This window comes from Tribolium madens, unplaced genomic scaffold (genome assembly GCF_015345945.1).
Source record: "Tribolium madens isolate multiple individuals breed KSU strain unplaced genomic scaffold, Tmad_KSU_1.1 Scaffold_1;HRSCAF=32;Tcas5.2_LG8, whole genome shotgun sequence".
Lineage (NCBI taxonomy): Eukaryota > Metazoa > Arthropoda > Insecta > Coleoptera > Tenebrionidae > Tribolium > Tribolium madens.
The window spans coordinates 8117909-8141143 of NW_025400984.1; the positions used below are offsets into that span (position 1 = coordinate 8117909).

Sequence of the window (23235 nt, forward strand, 5' to 3'; positions counted from 1 at the left end):
TAGGCAGTTTGACAGGATAATAGGAAGGCACTTGGTGCCCTAGTCCGGATCCTGCGCGTATCCACCGCCCCCGCTGTTTTTCCCTAACTGTATAAAACAGACGTCCGGCGTCACGACGACTTGTGAGCGTCGGTCGACGGTTGATGAGGACGTGTTGCATCTGAAGCAACAGTGTGTATTATTGTTTGCGACAGACGGCGCATTTTTTAAAATCATGGTTTTCGGTACGCCGAAATTTTTATTTGGGACCGGTGTATTGATGTTTGCCTTATTTTTTGTGGTAAGTAAATTTGTGTGTCAAGTGATAAGTGAATGTGAAATTAATTCAATTTTCGAAAAGCTTCAGTGACAAAAAATTGGTGGTGTGTTTGAAATGAAATTTTTCTGTGTTTCACTCGCAAAGACGAGAACTGATAATATCTTTTCTTTGATTTGTGAAGCGCGATATGGGATTAGATTGATTCAATCCACAAATCTTATCAATTTGTGTTTCGAGATTAATGTTATTTCAGCGAACTCTTGCTTGAATGAGCAGAAAATGGGTTGAGGTTTTCCGATTTCCATTAATTTTCTCGTTGGGCTAACTAATAAAGACATGCAATAAGGAGAATGAGCTCTTTCGATGATCGGCTTAATTTCTGCTCGGGAAAAGTTAAAAGTGCTTTCGCTGATTTGATTTTAAAAATTCGTTTGAAGAGATGCTTACGGAAGCCTTGTTTGATTCACAATCACGTACAAATAATACAATTCCTCACGTTTGAATCATGTCCTGGCATAAAATCACGCTATACCAATCTATACGATGGCAAATTTGCATAGAAAAATTTAAAGGTTTTTGTAAATATTGTAAGATATCACTTGAATGAAGAGCTTCTCTTTTACAAAAACCTGTAAGCTGGAAAGCGGCTGTAACGATGTTTCAATTAAAACAAATACCATTCAAGACAACTATTTTGATTCACAACAACTTTACTAAAGTCAATTAAGTATTTGTTAACTTTTAGTTGAAGCTTTGTGCTTTTGTTAGCTTGAATACACAGTAGATAAAACAAGCACCTTATTCTGTAATGAATATCGACACGGAACAGCAAAGCGCTAAACACATTAATATCAGAATTGTATTGTATATTTGATCTCGTATGGAGCGAGATTCCATTAAAATTACGGTAATCGGTGAAATTTCGGAACGGTGGAAAACGAAAAGAGAGTTAAAATTAGAACCATTATTTTTATTTTAAATTAGATTTACATTTTTTGACATTAATAGCATTTACAAAGTAATTTAATGAAAAAGATTGTAATAATGAATCATTACCACTTTATTAACGTTCTTAAGAAATCTCCGATAAACTGAAAATCCTAATTATTGTGAGGAGAGAACCCACCTTTGTTTTCTCTAATTGGATATTAGCCGGATTTGGATCGAGTAATTCCGACGAATAATTCACTTCCGGGTCACTCTTTCAGGTTTGATAATGTTGAGGTTTAATTAAGTCATTCATTTGAAATGGAGCTCTACTATTCAGTACTTAACATAATTCTATTAATTACTTCCATGAAATGAAATATGAAACGCGATCATTTGATTTTTTTTCAGATTTATTAAATTTTATGGGTAATAAAATCATTAATCTTCTTTTGTCTCAAACAGTTCAAAAAGCAAAATACGTGGGTGAAGAGACTTTTTATTCAAAAGATCAAGAGAAAGCTACGCTTTTGTGACTTGCGTTTAATTGGTTGCCTAGCTGTTTATTCTAAATTTTAAAACATCTAAACCGATGCATTTACTCGTAATATTGTAGACAAGATTAGATAGCCAGTGGAAATAACTCACGCACATTTTATTTAATTATTTTAGTTTTTGTGAAAATTGAATAAAAATGTCACTGAAGCAGTAGGTATTGAAATCTGGGAGTTGAAAATTGTTCAATTTTAGGTAAAGTCGGATGAATCATGTGATATAGAAATAGAAAATACTCTAAAGACGTTACTAAAACCACAAGAATATCCATCGATGCAGAACCTGGCGTTACGCAAAGACTTGTTGCGTAGACTTCAACAGGCACTCGATCGAGTCGTCGAGGACGACGACATGAATTATAAAAGGTCTATAAGTTCGTTAGCACAATGGGGTAATTTACCCGGAAAGCGCAATCTCGAAGCACTGGCTAGAGCTGGGTATATTCGTACATTACCCAATCCAGACGAAGAAGATCCCAACAATAAAAGAAGTCTGTCTACTTTAGCCAAAAACGACCAATTACCAACGTTTCAAAATAACGAAAGCAAACGAGGAATTGAATCGTTGGCACGAAACGGCGAATTACATAATAGAAGAGACATTCAAGAATTGTTAGATGAACTTTATGACAAGAGGAATATCGGAAGTTTGGCACGTAATTTTAATTTTCCGTCTTACGGTAAACGATATTTGGGAAGTTTGGTGAGAAATGGCGAATCTCAATATAGCGGTAAAAGAAACATCGCGTCGATAGCTCGAGATGGTGGATTTGTGGGTAAAAGAAACGTTGCCGCACTTTTACGACAAGATGATTATTTAAATGAACAAAATAACGACGAGAAAGACGATCCGCAAGTTAATAGCGAAAAAAGAAATATCGCCTCGATTAAAGCTCAATATCCAGGCCAATTTACGAGAGCTGTTAGAAGTAAAAGACAAACAACTTATTACGAAGGGGAGAATGGTGAATTTTCCTTACCGGTATATCAAAATCAGAACGTCGACGACTATGAAGAGCTCATGAAAGCCTTGGCGATGGCTTATCCTAATAACGACAAGAGATTTCTAGGTGAGTTATAAAAAGTTTTTGTATTAGCAGAAATTAATTTCCAAGAGTGAAATTTAATTTTGGGGATTATCCCAGAAAATTTGTTTGGGGTTTAGAGGAGAAAAAATAATATTGCTCAAGGAATATTGATTCCGGAGGGTGTGTATTTAGGACGTGGGTGATGTGAGAATCGGACTGAGAATAAGTTAGGGTTTTTATTCTTCTCTGATCAGATTAGTTTTTCATGATTTTGGTCATTAGTCGTGAAATGAAAGCATTTTGCTGTCGGAGCAAAACGTTTTTATTGTATTTTTTTTTAAATAACTTTAAATGTAGGCTCGGTGGCTAGAAGTGGCTGGTTTCGACCAAACTCACGCTACCGATCGCCTGAAAAACGTCACATAGGCGCTTTGGCACGTCTTGGTTGGTTGCCGACGCTAAGAAACGTCAGAAGATTCAACCGGTCTGGTAGATCCACGAGTTTGGAGGGTTGCAGGTTGGAAAAGAGGATGTTTTTGTTGACAGGGGGTGTTGAATTGTTTCTTTTTTAAGTCAACACCCTCTTGACTTAGTTGGATGTTTTAGTTCATATAGATGTAGACGAGTGCGAACTCGAGGAGTTTAATAAAAGGATAATTCCTCGGGTTAGGACTATATAACTTAGTTTGAATGTTTGTCGTAACTATCACGCATTCCGGAAATGTTTCGTGGTGTAATTCTCTTTTAGATTGGTGTCGCTAAACGAAGGGTTGTTTTTCAGGGAGACTACCCCAGATGGGGAAGCCGAAGACGACTCCGTCGCCGAAAACTCGTTTTCATTAGACGATAAGAGATTTTTATTGCAACCTGCTGTCGATCAAATATTGTTAAGGAAGATATTTATGCACCCGAGGACACATTCAGCGATTAATTCTGATTTGTCTTAGTTTGATTTTTTAAATTGAAAGTTCAGTCGCGATTTTCATCACATATCCTGATAATTTTAGCATATCTCCGATATATCAGATTAAATTTCGAAATTAATATTTTTAATAAGTCACTATCAAGAATGTCATTTTAAGCATATTATAGAAATTTAGAATAGTGAAGGCCAAATGATAATTTTTAGTATTGAATGTTGCATAAAATTTCATTCGGGGCTGGACTAAGACAATATTTGCTGTGTATGACAATAGAATCCTCCTTAAAAATATGTAATGACAATAAATGTAATTGTAGACAATATAACAGCCGGATTTTACAACGGCTTCTGTCTTATCTAGTGTTAAAAATAAATGTGAAATAAAATTTACTGACAATATTTTAATGTTATTTGAATCCATTACAATAATTATCCTAAAATTACGCCCAATAATTCTTGGCCGCATACTGAGTTTGGCCGAAAACATCACCGCTGAAACTCGCCGGAGCGTTATCCTGAAAGTTCACCCACTCCCCGTTTTTCCCCCATGAAGTTCCGGGATTTGCTCCCAAAATTCCATTCTTGGTGTCATTCTCTTTACTTTTACTCGCTTGTGCCATTTGTGCTTGAGCGAGGGCATAATTTGCGTCAAAAATCGCCGAATAATTTTCCTGGTGATTTGCATTGTACGAGGATTGCTGAAACATGTTGTAGTTGGAGAATTGGGCGTTTCTCCAATCGTGTTGTGCACTTTCTGGTTGATATTGACATGCCATATTAGCCAGCGGGAGTGAAGGGAAACCCAAAGCTGTGGCGTTTCCGTTTCCCACGTGCTTACGTAAACGAGCCCTTCGGTTGGAAAACCAAACCTGCAGAAAAATAATTGAGGGAATATTGTTTTCCAGGATGGCGTTATACTTGAATCCGGGCTTCGGTTAATCCGGTCTGTTGAGCTAATTCTTCGCGCGTGTACACATCAGGATATTGAGTTCGACTGAAAGCTCGTTCGAGAGCTTCGAGCTGTTCTCCGGAAAATGTGGTTCTTGATCGGCGTTGTTTTCGTTTTAGAGGAATTCCCGGTTCGGATTCGGTGTCACTTTCGTCTTCACGACCTGAAAGTAGGGGAAAATTATTATTTATTTATTAAATTTGGACCGATTTGTTTTGTGCCGCTTTTTGTCACTGCTACATAGTAACGTTTTAACTTTGTATAGGTACTCAATACGAAAACAATAAAACTTGTAGTTTACACGCAGGTGGTACAATTCCACAATTGAAATTCTCAAAATCCATAAACAATTATTCTAAAATAACACCAAACAATATATGTCAGGTGAAACAATAACGTCTTGTATCGTATATTCCTGCCGCTCCGTATAAACTATTCGAAAACCACGAAACCATATAAATTAGATTTAGTTCCGCCAACCTGTTTTTCATAAAACACCAACACCGCAAGGTCTTTCACTTACCAAATATATGAAACAGAAGCTTCAACCGAACGCAGAAATGTTCTTTATGAATTATTTATAAAAAGTGTCGAATGAATTTGAGGACTTTATCAGTTTTTATGGAAAGGAATTAAACGAATGGGATGTGGAATACATTAAGGGGATTTTTCAACTGTTGGGTCATCAATGCTCTATTGCTGGTTACCTGAATATTAAAAAATTCAAATTTCTTATTTCATTTTCATCTCGAAAATAATTTTTATAAAGCTGTGTCATTTGAGCATGTCGTGTTTGTGTTTTTGATGGAAACAAATGAGGAGACACAACCGACTTAAAGAAAAGACTTGAATATTTTATTAGCCAAATCTAGAAATCTTGTGCTGATCAAGGAGTTTCCACTACAAAAAGTTCTGAAAGTGACATGAAATTTTGTTTGATTCACAAGCAAATTATAAATAAAAATATAATTTAAATTGTTCGTTGTACCTATATTAGATAAACGGGCAAAATTATTTCAAAAATGTTGCAACATGTTAGTTTAAACAATAATTTTCTTTTTATGATACATTTTCGTCATTTGAATCGACATGTAGCATTGAAATTTTTATGCTTTACAAAAGCTGAAATAATTTTTCCTACGATCTCAAAAGAAAGTAAGTTTTTCCACCCTAATTTTAAAAAGGAAAGCACGTAGTCAATTATCTTTTCGGGAGGTAAAAATTTTAAAAACATGCTATTAGATTTAAAGGCGAAACTGGGATATTAATTTTTTCTTTCCTGGGTCGTAGGAAAAATTATTTGTATTACACTGGAGGAAAGTGTCTTTTCTTCCCTGGGTGGTTACTGGGTAGTAACTTCTTTCTGTGGGAGAAAAAGATACATTTTCCTCTGTAAAACAAATAACTAAGTATTCAGAAAAGTATAAAAACTTCAATATTAAAAATGTTTGGTTGCTATATATACAGGCTGAGTTACATGTAATAAAGACCCTGACCGGTTTTCAGATGCAACCCAAAATACATTCTCAGATGCCACTATGCGTTACTTGATGTAATGTCTGAAATTTTTCAAAGTTATAGACATACTACAGGTTGAATATAAAGTAGGCAACCAAGCGGTTTTATTTTTAATCATTTGCCTCTGGAAAATAATAATTAATATAAATTAAAGTAATATAAAAAATGTGATTGTATTTTCAGAACGAAATTTTGTTTTGTTTTTGAGTTATGCGATTTTTTTTGTCAAAATTGCAATCTATGTGAAAAAATTTTTTTGTATAAAAATTTAATATATAGCAGATAGTTGTAATCCTTAGAGTATAGCTTTTATGAGAAAAATGATTTTATAGTGGGTTGCCATTTAAAAAAATATTTTTTTTGTAGAACTCAAAAACAAAAGGAAATTTCGAAAAATTTTATTCTTGTTAAATCATCACATTTTTATAGTACTTTATCACTCATCAATTAGTTTTTTCAAAAAATAAACAGTTTAAGCAAAAAACGTTTGGTTCCATACTTTTTATTCACCTGGTAGATATCTGTGATAGCTTTGACAGTTTTTATAACTTGGCGTTCTACTTGACGGTACAGATTTAACCACAGCATTTTTGTGGCATTCTCCATGTACTAAAGTCATGTTAATTTTTTGCCGTTTAAATACATTTTGATTTCAAGGGCAAATAAAAGTTTATTGATGACACTGTCAAATTTAATGCGTGACATATCAGCAATCACTTTGATTTAAAATTAATAATTTAAATTTTGCAAACGCAACAAAAACCAAGTTATCTGTGAAAATGTATTTTGGATTGCGTCTGAAAATCGGTTAGGGTCTTTATTATAAATGCCTCACTCTGTATATCTAAGTAAAGAAAGGTAAAAAAGTATCTTATTTGCACCCACGCTTAAACGATTATACGAATATAGATTTGTATAAAATTATTTTTAAATAAAGTGGAAGAAAGAAATTGAAAAAATCCTGTACGCCAGTCGGTAGCCAATCTCCGTTTGCAGTTAATTAATTTCTCGTTGAGCATTTTTTGCATTTAATCATGGCAATGATTTATGATGTTTAATATCCAACTCCGTAGAAATAAACCATCTCGTGCAATAATTAATATCCTTATAATAATCGTATGTTTGCTCAATTTATCCTCAATACATTCGTTAATTATGATTCCTGCTAGCAGGATGATCGATCACATCGAAGGTGTAAAATTCTGTCGTCCATCAGACGAGAAAGAGAGCTTAATTTCCATATGGCAAGTCATTGACCATGATGGTATCGAACACGTGTTTCTCTTTTTTTTTTTTCGGTGTGTAACTCGAGTAGGCCGTTTGTGTATAGTATCGGAACCGAATCAACAATATCATTTTATGAATGATTTGCGTGAAAATCGTTCGAATGTAGCTACTTTAAAATAATTATTCGAATCGAATATGCCGACAAAGCAATGGAATCAAAGTTAAAAAAAAATGCAGAGCAAATAGAGCTTTCATGGATGGTATATGTGTAGGTTAGGTTATTGGAAAATGATGCTTTAATTATGAGGAATGCAATCAAATCGGAAACTGTCAAAGAGTCGGTTATGGCTTTAACGGATTTATTTCGCTGTAAAATGCCGCCGCGATTTGTGAGATGTTATAAAAAGTATAACTCGACGCTTTCCTGTCATTTGGCTGTCAGTTTAATCGCTTTTTGTGTGAGATCGTTGAATTGAACTAGGGAGGCGGCACCTGCCATAAATATCAAATTTTAACACTTATTTAGCGTAAGGCAGGTGGAGAAATGTGGTTATTAAAACAACAGAAAAAGCACACAAATTCATTGACATTATGACTCAACCCCTTCACGGATGGGGCGTGACTCGTTCAAAGTTCGACTCAGCAGGGGTTACAATATATCGAACGAATTATAAAAAATTACGCAAGCCATATACGAATGTCAACTGCAATAAGTGTTAGGACAAGGCAACAAATAGCGAACACATCATAAATCTCACTAGCTCAGAGGGTGGGCTTGTAAAGTGCCGCCGCCAAAGCTGCCGCGGACCAAGACACAACTTTTCACAATGTACACCATTGTCAGTTGAGACCGCCAAAGGGCCAACCTGTAAAACCGCACTCTTATACAACACACGTCTGTGTGGATGCCCTTCCGGCTCAGCAAAGAGGTCGCCTTTTTATCGAAATCGGAATGGACCTAATCGGATTTTTTTTTTTAAGAAAATCGGTTTGACACTTCCGCCAAAAAAAGAATTGACTTTTTCGGATTGACGCAGCTGTGCAGAGGGTGGGAAACAATTTAACTTTATACATTTGAGAATAGTACATTACAAGCGAGGTGGTAAATATGGCATTACCCCGAGTGCTTATGTACAGGGTGCTGCATTTTGGATGTCCGAATAGGGAATCTCTGAAACTAAGATGTTTAGCCAAAAGCGAGTGATACATTCTGGGGCTCATTGAGAAAATAATATTGGTTAGAACTGCGTCACGCTATCGTCTTTTGTTTTCGACTTACAGACAAAAGTTGACATTTTGGCGAAATCGAAAAAAAATCATATCTTCATTATTATAGAAGATACGGATTTGCAATGAAGACATTATAGAGGCACTTTTTTACGAGAAATTTAATAATGTAGTTAACATTTTTTTGAGTTATTGGTTTAGCCGTAATAAAATAAACTTTCATTTTCTTTTAATGGAAATCATAGACGGCTATGGCAATTTTGAAAAGCTTATTTTTTCTGATCTAAAAAATATATATTTGTAACAGAATATTTTTTTATAATTATACTTAGAAAATGAAATACATATTTTGTTTGATAATAGTTGGCTATGGAAAAACTATTCCACTCCAAATGTGTAAATAATAATCAATAAGAGTTTTGTGAACTGTAAAATAGATGAAAAAAATAGATAAAATTATAAAAATTTAGAAAATACGATACTGTAGAAGTATTGAACAAATATGCGAGCGCCTCAGAACAAAATTATTACATATTTTTAAAAAATACAAAAATAGGAAAGACAAATGCGTCAACAGACAACACAATTAGAAAAAAAATTTTTTTTTGATGATCTAATGGAGGTATAGGATAACTTTCTACATAGACGGAATTTGGGAATTTGAATAGCCATATCGTCATTTTTGTGTCATATAAAATATATTTTATTGAAGAATTAAAACGGCTTTTTTTTTACATCACTCTATGTATCACTAGAAGTTACAATGGTAATGTTAGCTTGTTTAAAAACAAAGAAATATTATTAGTCGCCAATAAGTTGATTTACGATTTATTTTGCATTTTTTTTTCATTTTTTTCATTACTTAGTACTTAGTACTTAGTGACACTGGTTGAATAATATAGTTTAAATCCTTTTAGTTGAAGATGCAACATTTTTTCATGGCCAACTGCGAACAAAAATCAAAGATAATTTTTTGCTAAAAATGTATTATAATAATTTGGAATTTTTTTATATTTCGCCAAAATGCCAATTTTTGTCTACCTATAAGTCGAAAACAAAAGACGATAGCGGGATTCGATTTTAACCAATATTATTTCCTCAAAAAATGAGCCCCAGAATGTATCACTCGTTTTTGGCTAAACCTCTTAGTTTCGGAGATTCCCTATTCGGACATCCAAAATGCAGCACCCTGTACAAGGCGTAATGCCATTACCACTGAGGTTTGAATGCTACTTTATTTACAATTACATTATTTTTAATCAAAAATTTGAATAAAATAAAATTCTAACAAAGTTAAGGGCCAAACGTGGTAGGCCATCCAAATTGGGTCTGACTTTTGACATTTCAGAAATGTCAAAAAAATATATTGAAATAATGTGTGAATCTGATACTAAAATTGTTGAAATGGAGTAGTGCGCTCCCCCAGAAGTAAGAAAAACTGCTACAGCAGCAATTGAATACTAATTTAGCAAAATATTATGCGTAACTTGACAATTTGAAAGAAAAAATTCCCGGTATTTTTGTAATTTTAACGTTTGCAATCCAAGAAGAAGTAATGTTATTACTCCTTATGAGATATAATGATGTGTTTCCCAACCTTTAAAAGGTTAGTAATCGGCATATTACATTAGTGATTGTGAATAAAATTATTTAATGTTCGTTATGAATTGCTTTGTTCGTATTTTCTAAATCAAAATTGAGTTTATCAGTTCTGCATAGGTTTAAAGGAGTATTGTTCTTCCTTAATGGTTAAGAAACAATAATTCTTTTGAGACAGAATAAAGATAAGCGCATATTTACAGTGGTAATCATCTCAAAAGTTAAATTTTATTGCAGATCATTTACGTAATAATGAGTCTGTTGTTGTTTTTTGGGAGTGTTATAGTGGTAATATTATTGGGATAGTAGGGATTTAATAAAAAAATGTGTATTGGGTTTTATTTTATATTTTTTGTGGATACAAAAACACCAATAAAAATCTAAAGCTAATCAATGAAGTCAAACTAAGGCGGCAAGAGCTTTCAAAGCCGAAGCTTAATATGTTAATGAGACAGATTATTACCGAACACGTGTGCTATCTATCTTTTTCTCAATCAGGAGTTTCAATCTCGCCTTCATTGTTCAACCAAAGAAGTAAACGCCCAACCGCCGCTTGTACAGTCTTTCGTCTCCACAACTGCATATCGTTCATCATTTTTACACCTCTCTCTACCTCATTCACTCTTTCACACGATCATTTATTCACTCTCTATCCTTTTCCATATTAAGAACCGATCACATATCGCATTTCTCAAAGAGGCCGACCATTTAACAATTTTACATTATTGGTTTGGTGCCGCAGGTTATAGAGTCAACCGTTTAAACGCTTATAAATTCGCGATGAATTGAAATATTCCCACAGATGCAAACTTGGGACTATATTTTTAAGGGTGTTAATAAAATTACACCAAACAAGCACCATGGGTGGGTGCGTTATTTATCTATTGTACGTTTTTACAAATTGTAGGATCGCATTCAAGTTTGCCAAAGAGGCGGCTTTTGCAAAGGGTGTCGGTTCTGCCGCAAAGTGTTGTTCGTACGTCAACTACATGAAATGCTCTGAATACCGGTGAAAGCAGTCAATTGCTTGTAAACACCGCCATTCTTCGATCATCTTCGAGGGCGCGAGGAGGAAGCGCCTTTTCGACCTTCTGTCATTGATTTATTTTGAGTCGGTGAATTCTCCAAATATTAGCGAGTTATAGGGCAGACAAAAACATCATTTAAAAAAATGTGCTTTATCTGCATTTAAACAGAATTAAATAGTCTTGTAATTTTAAAAAAACTGACAGTAAATTGAATTTACTAGGTCCAATACTTCCATTAAAGGAAGGGGGAGTCACGAGGGTCTATAAATACAAACTCATCGTTTATGTAATTTATGCAGAATTTTCTGTAGAAGTCTATTTCTGCATCAAAATTTCCTACAAAAATGTCTACATAAAATTGCATTAAAAATCCTTTGAAATACATTTCATTAGGATATGGTAAGTATTTATATGTGTAGAGCGTTCCCCAACTAAGCTGCTCTGCCTAAAAGGTGACTCGGGTGTAAACATTTCAACGGAGATATAAATAAAAATTTTGGATGAAAGAGAGAATCAATCTGTAAGGGAGTTAAATGTTTAAACAAAGATATAAACCTAAAATTTCTTTAGAGGTGTAAAGGGGCACTAAAATTAGATATAAAAACATTAAATTTAGAAAATATGATCTTTAGAGAGTGTAGAAATGCACTTTTCAAATTTTAATGAAATAAAATAGAGTTTAAACGCTTAAAAACAAAATTAGAAACAGTGGCGTAACTACTCACCCGCCAAAGCCCGCGGCCGCGGGGGGGGCCTTCGGATAAAAGGCCCTTTCCAAATTAAAAATAATAATAATAATAGTAATAGTTTAAAAAAATTAGAGCGTGTACATAAATTATTATAGGCCAATGCAATAAAAAACAAGATTGCAGAGTTACCCTTTTCAATAAAGTAAGGGTGATAACATTCACTGAAAAAGGAATGACGCAGAGACAGATTGCCGAAAAAAAACATCATTTTGATCGGCTGCCTACCCGTTATTATGCCACAAATCACTGTTTTTGAAAATTAGTCAAAATGACATAAACATGACAAGAGTTAACATGTATTTTTAGGACGTCAAAATTAATCTAAAAAAAAAATATGAAAAAAGCAAAAGCTTAAAGTGCTTAAAGAATACGAAAAGAAGAGAAGAAGAAGTTCGTCGTTTGGCATCACTTGTGAAAAATGCGTATATTCGTATTCGTATTTGCAGAATTTTTAATACTAGAGTTGACATCTAGTTTTCCTAATGACATAACTGCTCTTTTACTCTATTTAACTCCCTAACCGGAGAAGAGAGGAGCCCAACAGACGTCTTTCGCAAATTTTCTAGTTACGCCACTGATTAGAAAGATGAAATTTCGAATTTTGAGAGTGCAGAAGTACACTGAGACGACACTTTATGAAAATATTTATCCATAAACATAGCCCATGCGAAGAACGAGACTACTATAACTGAATCCTATACATAACATAGGTAATTATCTAGCTTTATAGAGTACCTAAGCCTATGGAATGGTTTTGGGAACGGGCTTTTTCCTATTTTATATCAGAAATACATGCGGACAAAGTCGCAAGCAAATGCTAGTTCAGCATATAAGGATGACTCGGAAGACTTGATAGACCCTCGTGGCACCTTCTAATAAACTTTTGGATCCAATACATTCAATTTACTGTAAGCTTTATTCAAATCATCGATATTAAATCATCTATTTATTAATATTGTAGTGAACAAGACTGTAATTCGGTTTTCAATGTTTAAGTTGAAAGCGAAGACGCAGCATATGAGGACGACTCGGAAGACTTTATAGACTCTCTAATGAAGTGTTGCACCTAATAAATTCAGTTTTTATAAATCGCAAGATTAATTCTGTTTTAAATGCGGATAAAGCACATTTTTTTAAATGATGTTTTTTTGTCAGCCTTATAACTCGCTTACAGTTAGTCCTACAACAAAAATGCAAAGGACCATTTTTGTAGGAAATTTTGTAGGCTTTAATTTTGATAAGCAGGCAAAACCGTTAGGAGTAATAGTTTCCGAGATATAAGCAAAAAAACAAAAAAAGACACTTTTAGCTCTCTCCCCCTCCTCGAGCTCGCTCCCCACCTTCGGGGACTTTTGATATATGTCTACCCAAGAATAAAGAAAGCGTTTAAAAAAAATCCAGCTCTCTAGGATTTTTTCCACCGATCGCCCTATTTTTGTCTAATTTGACTGGGCTATTAATCAAAAAGCTTTGTTGGCCAAAACCAACTAACAAACCTTTTAATATTTCAAAAAAAAATAAAAATTAAATAAAGTGGTTTATTTTTTGTGTCATTTTTCTGGTCGGGGTTTGTATTTTACGACGCGAGTGTCGCATTCTTGGCGATCCTGAGGTCCTTTGATCAAAGGAAATGGTTGACAAGAGGGCCCGCCTCCTGAAACACCTTGACTGTGGTGGTGGTCGGCCAAATTAGGCCACCCAGTGCCCTGATTCATTCGTTTTCCAAGGGGTGATTCCCACCCTTGCTAATGAACGAGGGGTCGTAAAGTTGTTACATTATGGTCGGGGTCGTTTTGATTTATCTGGGAAATGGTCGGCACGACTTTGTTTTGTACAAACTTATGAGAAAGAAATTAATTAAAGTAAATTTGTATTTGGTGTGTGTATAAACGCGATATGTGAGTTATTTGAATGATTCGAGGGGGGTCGGTAAAGAGTTGCCCCCTGAGGTCGCTGGTTTTATAAGTACAGGCATTTATCATTTAACACACTCGTGATGCACTATATATTTCATCTGTCATTCCATGTTTTTACTCAATAAATTATCAAGTAGAGTCAAAAATTCCGGTCTATTTAAGTCGAAGAGTGATTTCCAGGCCGGCCTCTTGGAGGAGGCTCCGAGAAATCGTTGTATCATCCTAAAAACAATTAGGTGCGAGTTAACACCTGATGGAAACAATTAAAAACACCCACTCGATGATATTCGATTCTCTCTCTGATGATGGTGGAAGCGGAATGTTGTCGGCGAAGGCACGAGCCGCTCGAAGGATACTAATCCTTATATTATAGTCAAGTAAGTGACAATGGCGACTTGTGTGGGCCAGAATACCTGTCTAATTGACCAGCAGGCGGTCCGCGAGATCTCGTGATTAATATGCTACAGACAAAGATGAATGCCGACTCATTAAGTGGGTGTAAGTGCAACAGTTAGGGACGTTGTGAGTTTCCTTTTCTCGTAGATATATCGCTGAATTTTTTACTTTTCTCGTGCTCACACGCTCTATAGGCACCGCCATTGCATTAAAAAAACTGTTTTTTAATTGACATCGTGGAATGAGTAATTTCGTGTGGCCACTGGACCGAAATACAGGAAGATTGAAGATAACAAAATGAAGATGTTTTTGTCACCAACAAAAAATCTCACTTTGTATTCATACAATTTGTTCGTTGTGATTGTATGTATTTGTGATTCAAATTAAATCCGTTTTATGAACAACTGCAATACGCAAAGTGCTATTAGCAATTAAAACGAAATGGAAATTGTTTATTCCAATCCGCGTGCCCGTAATTAAAACATAATTCAGAAGATAAATTCCAGGATTAGATTAAAATAGCGACAATTCCTTTAAAAGCATCATAATATTAAATAAACGAAATGATATTTTACTTCTCTGACCCTTTCAACTTACCACCGAGAATTCCATCGATTGTGTAATCCTTTTTCCCGTCAGGATCACCGTCTCTGCGTCCACCACTACGTAGTAGACGACTGATTGATGAGACACTTGGTGGATCGGTGACTCCTTCCTGAAAGAGGCATCGTATGTCTTTATTCGATTTCTGATGGATGTGGAGTACAATTAAGTAAATTCTGGTGCCCAAAGGGCTGAAACTTGCCGGCATTTCTAGCACATATTATTACAGCATGTTTACGTGGGCAACATTATTATTTACAACTATTTTTAGGAGCAAATATTTCAGAAAAAAAATGCAAAGGACGAGTCATGAGGTAGGTCGTGAATGTTTCTGGTACAGGTGTTCTATAATGATCATTCGGAGCTCAAATTATACAGTTTTGTTGGAATACTCATGCAAAACAACCTCAATACGTGACGCTCAACTGAAATTCTTCCGTCCGGTTGGGTTGTGATTTCTAGAGTGGTGCAAACTTGGAATATTTTAGATAATTTGTAGTGAAATTTTAGTGGACAAAAAGTTTCAGATTTTGGCAGCAAAAACAAACTCATACACACAAATGTTTGATATGTGATTTAAAGTTTTATAATGTTCCAAACTACTCTATGTTATTCAATATCTAAAAGTTTTATCTAAAGTATTACGCTGAGAAAAGTTGCTTATAAATTAAATTAATAAAAAATCTTTAAATAATTTTCAGTAACGTTATCAAATCTTCAATAAACTTCAATAAAAAGAATTCTAAAAAAAAAACGGTAAGCAAATCGATTTGAAATATTTTTTTTGTATACGCTCCCGAAAACAGCTGTTTTCATTTGAGTCCGCAAAATGAGTCTTTTCTGGACTCAATGAAATAATACGCAAAATAGTTTTTTAGGAACTCAGTCCCCAAAAACAGTTTTTGCGGACTAAAAAATTAAATTGGTTACTATGGTGGCGAATTTTTTTTTTATTAATAAGAGGTGTGAATTCGTGTTTTGGGAGCTTTAACAGAAAAATCTTGTACGCAAAAGGTTTTAGGTGACTCCTCTCATTAAAGACTCGGCTCCTACGCGCCTCGTCATTAATTACGATTCGTCCCCTAAAACCCTATCTTGCGTGCTTGATACATAAATAGCTATTTAAGAGATAAATAAAGATATTTTAATTTTCAATTCAAATATTCATTTTTTTGTCGCATTTCATACATCACGTATTTGCATTTACAGATCTCTAAATCATATCATCATTATGAAGATTGTCTTGGCCTTTTGATTTTGTTTGTCTCAAAGTAGGAGATTTAGCAGTTAAACTCGTGTTTGATGATATATACAGGTGCGCCAGAACTTGCGCCCCACTTTTATTTCAAACACAACAAAAAACAAAAACACTTGTGTTGTTTTCAAAATTTTTTTGAGCACTAATATTAAATCAGAAATTTTACTAAATTCAGAAATGTAGTAATAAAAAAAGAGTCAAAAAAATGACAAAATTGACCAAATGCCAAGATACGTGTAGTTTATGTTCTTATAAAATACGATGTGATTGACAACGTATTTTATAGAAGAGCATACACAGGGTGTTTACGCTTTTGGAGTTGAAAATTGACCTAGTTATAGAAGAACACAGAAATACTGAAACCGAGAAAAAAACTCACACAATTGTTATTATTAAGAATGTTATTTAACTCTAAATTATTGATACACGGTTTGAGAGTCACTGGAATTATTTCACTTCATATTTTTGACACTGTCATCATTTGATTTGCTCTTGCTTTAGTTTTTATCAAAATTCTTCGCTCTTCCAGCGAAATGGTAGGTTTGATTCGTTTTTCTTAATTTTTTTTTACAAATTTATGGACATGGATGGCAAATATTAAAATAATAAATTGGTTGTCGTGATTTACGCTGAAACACAAGGTAATGATAATAGTGGCCATTGTTGCAGGCGAAGCAGTAGTTCTCAAACAAATAATATTAAATGAATTATTTCCTTTTACAAAATGAATTTTTATTTTATATAGCGTCTTAGTCTTCTTCTACCGTGAATATCATCTCATTTAAATTTCAATCTCAAGACCGTAAACACCCTGTATTAACGCCAACATAAAGGGTAAGTTAAACGCACTATAGAAACAGTATAAGGTATCAGTGTTAGAAAAAATAAAAAACACATTCTTCTAAATACCGAAAAAAAATCATATTTTGATATGTAAAAGTCCATCTCTCCTACATTGTGCGGGTGAGACAGACCATCACTAATACTCGTAGTTTCTAATTATTAATTTTTTCATGAGTGTTTTTTATATTGTTGACACAAATCTGTGTCTTTTTATGTACATAAATTCAATTTACTAACTTTAAAAATGTTGATTTTGGTGTGATAAATGTTGTAGTGGCTTTGCACCTCTGTATTGTCTTAATATTTACTGCATTTATTGTCTTTTGTAAATTTTTTACAGTCTGTTTTTCTGTATTTGGCATACTTTGTTTATAATGTAAATTAGATAAAGAGATACTGAAAATAAAGATACACAAAAAACTATTCTCAATAAAAGTGGTCAAAAACAAATTACTAAATTACATCTGATCATCAAGTTTGATAGAAAACTGATTTTAGGTTATAACTGATGTTATAAAATGTTATACATTTTTTGTATAAATATTAAGTTTAAAATTACTATCGTTGAACTGAGACGATTGCATAATGCAAGATACTAAAAATTTTCGATCAAGATTTTGTGTCTTTTCCGCCAGTCCATCTCATTTACCCTATAACATTTTAATTTGCATTCAAAAACAAAATTTGAAAAGGAATTAATAAGAGGAAAATCAAATATTTAATACCGTTCTTTGAAAAGTATGAGAATAAGAATTTTTCATAAGTTTTTTTAGGTATATTAAATATTTAATCGTGCAATAAATAATAAAATTTTACTACAATAGATGAGAGACAAGAATAGAATCTAATAAAGGTATAAAGGTAAAGTGTTTAATATTTTTATTAAACCCGGAAGCTTGCAAGACTCCACACACGTGCTCCTATCTTGATTTCCGTTTTAAAAACCGAAATCTGTACAAAGTTGTAATTCTCCTACGAGCTACCAAATTATCTCCGTATTCACGCTCCATTACCGTCCCCACACAATATATCTGTATCTTGCACTGGGAAGTCGTCGAGTTCTCCGCCTCTGGTTTAGCGCAAAAAACCCGAAGAAAAGGAGGCGTAGTTGTTCGTTTATCGGGCCCGGAGCGTTGCAGATACCTCTCACATGCATGGTCCTGCACTGCAAGTGTAGGTACCGGTGGGTCCGCGAGATCCTATCAGGCCAGATGTCCCGGCGGTAATTTGAGGGCGGTAACGTCGGCACGCTCGCTACGTCAGGACCACTATTATCATTGTGATGTGTCCTCTGGCACGCTGCTGGCCCTTTGATCCAATGCCGACATATTATATAGTCCGTGGTAGCTGGACGTCGATATGATTCGTGACGTATTGAGCTATCGATGATGATAACGTCGACTTCCGTGCCATCGATAGCAACACGAGATAATCCCAAAGATCGATACGATCAAAAAATAACTGGCGATGTTGACAGGTACGCGAAGATCGGAGCCTCAAGCAAAGATAAACGATGAAGATAATCCGGATTTTTCACGTATCTCAACTTGTTCAAGTCTTTTATGAATGGTGTAGCCGGAGGAGATCGAACGACTTATTTTTAAGGAAAAACATAATATATTATGAACTGGTGTCCAATTTTCACAAACGCTTTGAAAAGAATTCGTATGTGCATTCCGTGAAGTCAAATATATCGAGTCACAATTTATCTTATCACTTGTCGAAGACATATTGCTGTACAATATTGAAAACAAATCGAAACGTTCATGACAGTGAGGGAAATAAACGAGGGTTTATCTTTTGAATAATCGTATTAAAGCTTTGTAACCAATTTTAACTTTTAAAACACAAATAAAATGGTTATCTTTCGGTGTTGTATTGCAGACTAAAAGAGCAGGACTACCGATAAATAAGTTAATTACATACAGCCAGAACTAGCGCCCCAGATAAAATTTTCAAGTAAGGTAAGATACCAGGAACATGAAAATAATGTTTAAAACAATCTATCTGCCAAAAAATTTTGATATTTATTTTTTGACATATGACATTTTTTTATATTTATTTAATGATACTGATGATCTTGTTGTGTTTTTTTTACAATTATTTAGTACAGGGACAAAAATTTTGCCAATGAAAGCCACAAATAACATTGAACAGAGTTACAATTTAAGACACAGCTTCCTTGTTTCCTCTTTTAATAGCCTATAGCAAAAAAACTTGTAAAATTATTTTCCCAACAGAAATAAATAGAGTCAAGGTGCAAACTTTAAGCCCTCATAACTTCGAAATTTTTATAGATAAAATTTTTTTAACATTTTTTCCATGTTCCTGGTATCTTACCTTATATGGCATTTTCTCTGGGGCGCGAGTTCTGGCGCACTCTGTATGTGCAGGACTATAGTGTATAGTGTATTATCAATATCTGTTTTGAATTTGATATTTTATATGGTCATTGAGAAGAATGAAAGACGAATCCTGTTCTTGGAAATTAGCTTCGAATTACCTTAATGAGTCTCTCTCGAATTTCCCACGAAAATATCGTTGGATTTTCCTTTTTCATTTGTTCTATCCTTATTTCGACTTCAGGTGTAGCAACTCGTGGCTTAGAACCACCGATAACTCCCGGTCTTATACTTCCCGTTTCTTGATACCGATTCAAAATTTTCGAAACACATCCATGAGAAACTCTCAATTGTCTTGAAATGACACATGGTCTAACTCCAGCAGCGGCCATTTCGACGATTTTTAATCGAATGTGATTAGGTAAAGGACGTCCATTAATGAAAACTCCTCCTAGTTGATTAACACGTCCTTGACCTATCAAAAGAAAAAGGGAATAATTTATTGGAAAAATAATTGCATAGGTATGAGACAACGAGATATTATCAGTCAAGATTAAATGATTTATATTGTTTTTTAATGAATTATAATTGCTCATATTACCTATTATTAAATTATTATGGAGCTGTAAAAGTTTTGTCTTTATACAAGTGGAACAATTGTTGGCTTACTAATTACTTTTCTTGTTATTACATTAAACGTTCTGGAATCAACGAGTGTTGGACTACTTACATTTGAATTCGTTTAACTTCCGCAAACAGTGACATAAGTTATGAATAAATTTTAGAGTTATTATCAGTTTTGGTGGAAACGTTATTAGTTTCTAAATACATACATACTGAAATGACTTATTATCCATTTTTGCAAGACTCACATAACAGGCTGTATTATGAAAAACTCCCCAAGCCATAAATCCATTATTTTTAAAGTTATGAATGACAATACCTACTTCTTAGAACAAAGTTGAACATTTTTTTTCATCTATCGTTTGAGATAGATGCTAAATTAATGCTGTTTTCTGTTTCACCAAAAGTAACATCAACTTTATTTTTTAATGGAATATTTTACCACTTTTAGATTCTTTGTTTAATTGCTTCTTAAAAGGTTTTAGTACCATATGCCTACAACCAACCGTTTGGAGATATTCGCCAAATAATGTATTTATTAAAGTAGGCAGTGGAAAACAAGTAATGTTGACAAATATTATTTATTTTACTGTTTTTATACTTTTTGGTGTTAATTAATCATGGATGATAATGTGTTAGCAGACATGATTCAAGAATATTTTGGATGAAATAAAAATAGTGTGAGAGCACTGCTTTTACACTGGGCGATTTTCGATGGGAGAAGTTCTAAATCAATCAAAATTTAATCGACTTGCAGAAAATTTGTAGATGTTTGGGGCTTTTAGAAAACCTAAATTAGAACATTGCCAATTTCAAAGAGATATAGAATTAGATAGGTGTTCAAGAAAATGCATCTGTTCTAACTTGGGTTTTTAAAACCCTAAATATCCTCAAATTTTCTTATTCGACGAATTGGAACTTCTCTCATCGGAAACCGCCCAGTGATGTAAGGGCGTAGTGGTCTTCAACTATTTTTATTGCATTCAAAATATTCTTGAATCATGTCTGTTAATATGATTAATACCACAATACCAAAAAGTATAAAAACAGTAATAATATTTGTCATCATTACTTCTTTTCCACTGCCTACTTTGACTACTTTAATAAATACATAATTTGGTGAATATCTCACTGACGGTAGGTTTTAGGTATATGGTACTAAAACCTTTTAAAAGACAAATAAACAAAGAATCCAAAAGTGGTAAAATATACAAGCTGTTCCATTAAAAAAATTAAAGTTGATGTCACTTTCGGCGAATCAAAAATTAGCATTAATTTAGCATATAGCTCAAACGATAAATGACAAAAATGATCAACTTTGTTCTAAGAAGTATTGTTATAACTTTAAAAATAATGGAGTTATGGCTTGGGGCGTTTTTCATAACACAACTTGTATGCATTTTATTTTTTACTGTGTAAAATAATTATTAGCGTGTAAGGAGAGAAGTGTAGGTCATATAGGTATCAAATTTTCTAAAATTTTAATTACTTAATTCATTATTACGGAGGTATTCAATACCTCAAAAAGTTTTGTTTTCATGAGGAGCTAATTAGTATTGAAAATTAAAAAAATCTTTTGTAATGAAAATTTGAGCAATATTTAGAGTAGTATATTTAAAGTGGAAATCAATTATTGATTGTGTCCTGCTATTCACAAATTATGTATAAAAATGCTTTATAATATGCATAATGCGTGCCGGAAATTATCTTTGTATAATTAATCCATGAGTCACTCGTCCAGAAGAAATATTGCTAGAAATAACACCCAAGCACCGGTCCATTTTAATCTAACTTGACCAATTAATCACCGTATATAGATAAATTAAGAAAAAGAAGGTATTTCTTGGACATTTATCAACTGCGCGACGGCAGTTGACACAAGTGTTTTTGGTTGTTATTTTTTTTCTGAAATTACCCAAAGATTACTTTAATTTTGCTAATAATAACACTGAGTAATAAAAGCAATATTCCTAAGGGCATACATGTAATCGTCGCTTATTATTAAGGAAGAGTTTCTTTATCGTCGGCAAAACGGTAGCATCTCTACTCAAGAAACTTAATGATAATTTAATCACATTTGCAGGGGTGGGCTTGAGTAATTTGGAAGGCCATATCGAATCCCGACTACTATAATTTGTTGAGATTGCTGATTTTGCCTGAGGCAACGGTCAGAGTGATAGATGAAGTGCCTCGGCCACTTCTACCTTCTTTTATTAATAACGTTTTTTCATTTAAATGCAGGGAGATTTATTAAAATTTTAACGAACTCACCTTGAAACGGGTATCCACCAAAGATAGGTCTCATATCCATGGTTTTACCCTTAATTAGGACTATTTTACATAATCAAAAGTTTTCATTTTGCACATTTTATCGCCCCAGACCGCACCATCCACTAAAACAACACTGTACCAACTGAATTATGAACAATCATTCACATTGTATACGGGGCGAAAAAAATATTTACCATCTGGTAGTAAAATGAGTTGGTGCACTATTGGTCAAAAAGCTTCATATGTTTCTATTGTAATGATGGGAAGAGAGTTTTGATTTGAAAAGAACGTACCAACGAGGGTGTTTTTCGAGAAAAACAAGCATGAAACCTACTACCGGAGCGAGCAAAACGATTTTATGTATGGGAGGGTCCACAAAGCGGTATTGTAAGGCTTGAATGGGAGGTACTTGCTAAGAGTACTGCCTCGAAACGGCGATATATTGGCGAAGAAAGTATTAAATTATTTTTATGTTGGTACGGTGTTGCATGTCTGAAGGAAAACACGCACGGGAAAATTGCATTTAAAATGGCTACCATCGATGCCGCACCCAACTACATCATCCGTTGTATTTTTTTTTGGGTAAAAATGTGATATATTAAAATAGAAATGTGCGTATTTTGTGTGTGGTTACTAAACAGAAGGAAATTTTAAAAGAAGCGTGGATAATTTTTTACGGTTTAAGACGAAGGTCGGTTCTTTTGTATATGGTGAATTTTGGACCACCTGGATGTTTTGCGAGATTTTGTCGGATTGTGATGCGATGTTGAGGTTGTTTTGCAGTTTTAGGTGAATTAGTTGAAAATTTGATATGGAAAACTTTGTCTATTTAATTACTTCTTAGTAGAAACAATTATTTAGCAGTTTAAAGAACTGGAACTAATAATACTTTTTTATATAGTTACTTACGTATACATATTTATTATAAATTTTAAGTTTTCAGAAATAATAATCGCAAACATAGTCAAAGATTAATTTAAAAAATTTACTGTTTT

The 23235-nt window shown here is 33.8% G+C and overlaps 2 protein-coding genes across 2 annotated transcripts; one reads left to right on the forward strand and one right to left on the reverse strand.

Annotated features, from left to right (window-relative positions):
* Nucleotides 1–115: 115 nt before the first annotated feature.
* Nucleotides 116–4085, forward strand: LOC123003598 (neuropeptide-like 1). The gene is made up of 4 exons (XM_044396461.1): nt 116–280; nt 1937–2810; nt 3126–3285; nt 3550–4085. The coding sequence occupies exons 1-4, from the start codon at nt 215–217 to the stop codon at nt 3713–3715; spliced, it is 1266 nt and encodes a 421-aa protein (XP_044252396.1). The 5' UTR covers nt 116–214; the 3' UTR covers nt 3716–4085.
* On the reverse strand, nt 3984–22547 carry LOC123003601 (protein gooseberry-neuro-like). The gene is made up of 6 exons (XM_044396464.1): nt 22435–22547; nt 22241–22373; nt 19507–19820; nt 14897–15014; nt 4609–4802; nt 3984–4559 (listed from the first exon to the last, which is right to left on the reverse strand). The coding sequence occupies exons 2-6, from the start codon at nt 22278–22280 to the stop codon at nt 4131–4133; spliced, it is 1095 nt and encodes a 364-aa protein (XP_044252399.1). The 5' UTR covers nt 22281–22373; nt 22435–22547; the 3' UTR covers nt 3984–4130.
* Nucleotides 22548–23235: the final 688 nt, after the last annotated feature.

Coding starts and splice junctions, on each gene's coding strand:
- LOC123003598 (XM_044396461.1), top strand. CDS start 215: ATGGTTTTCGGTACGCCGAAATTTTTATTTGGGACCGGTGTATTGATG. Junction 2,811..3,125: donor TAACGACAAGAGATTTCTAG/GTGAGTTATAAA, acceptor CTTTAAATGTAG/GCTCGGTGGCTAGAAGTGGC. Junction 3,286..3,549: donor ACGAGTTTGGAGGGTTGCAG/GTTGGAAAAGAG, acceptor GTTGTTTTTCAG/GGAGACTACCCCAGATGGGG.
- LOC123003601 (XM_044396464.1), bottom strand. CDS start 22,280: ATGGATATGAGACCTATCTTTGGTGGATACCCGTTTCAAG. Junction 19,821..22,240: donor TGGTGGATACCCGTTTCAAG/GTGAGTTCGTTA, acceptor TTCTTTTGATAG/GTCAAGGACGTGTTAATCAA. Junction 4,803..14,896: donor AATCGATGGAATTCTCGGTG/GTAAGTTGAAAG, acceptor CCCTACTTTCAG/GTCGTGAAGACGAAAGTGAC.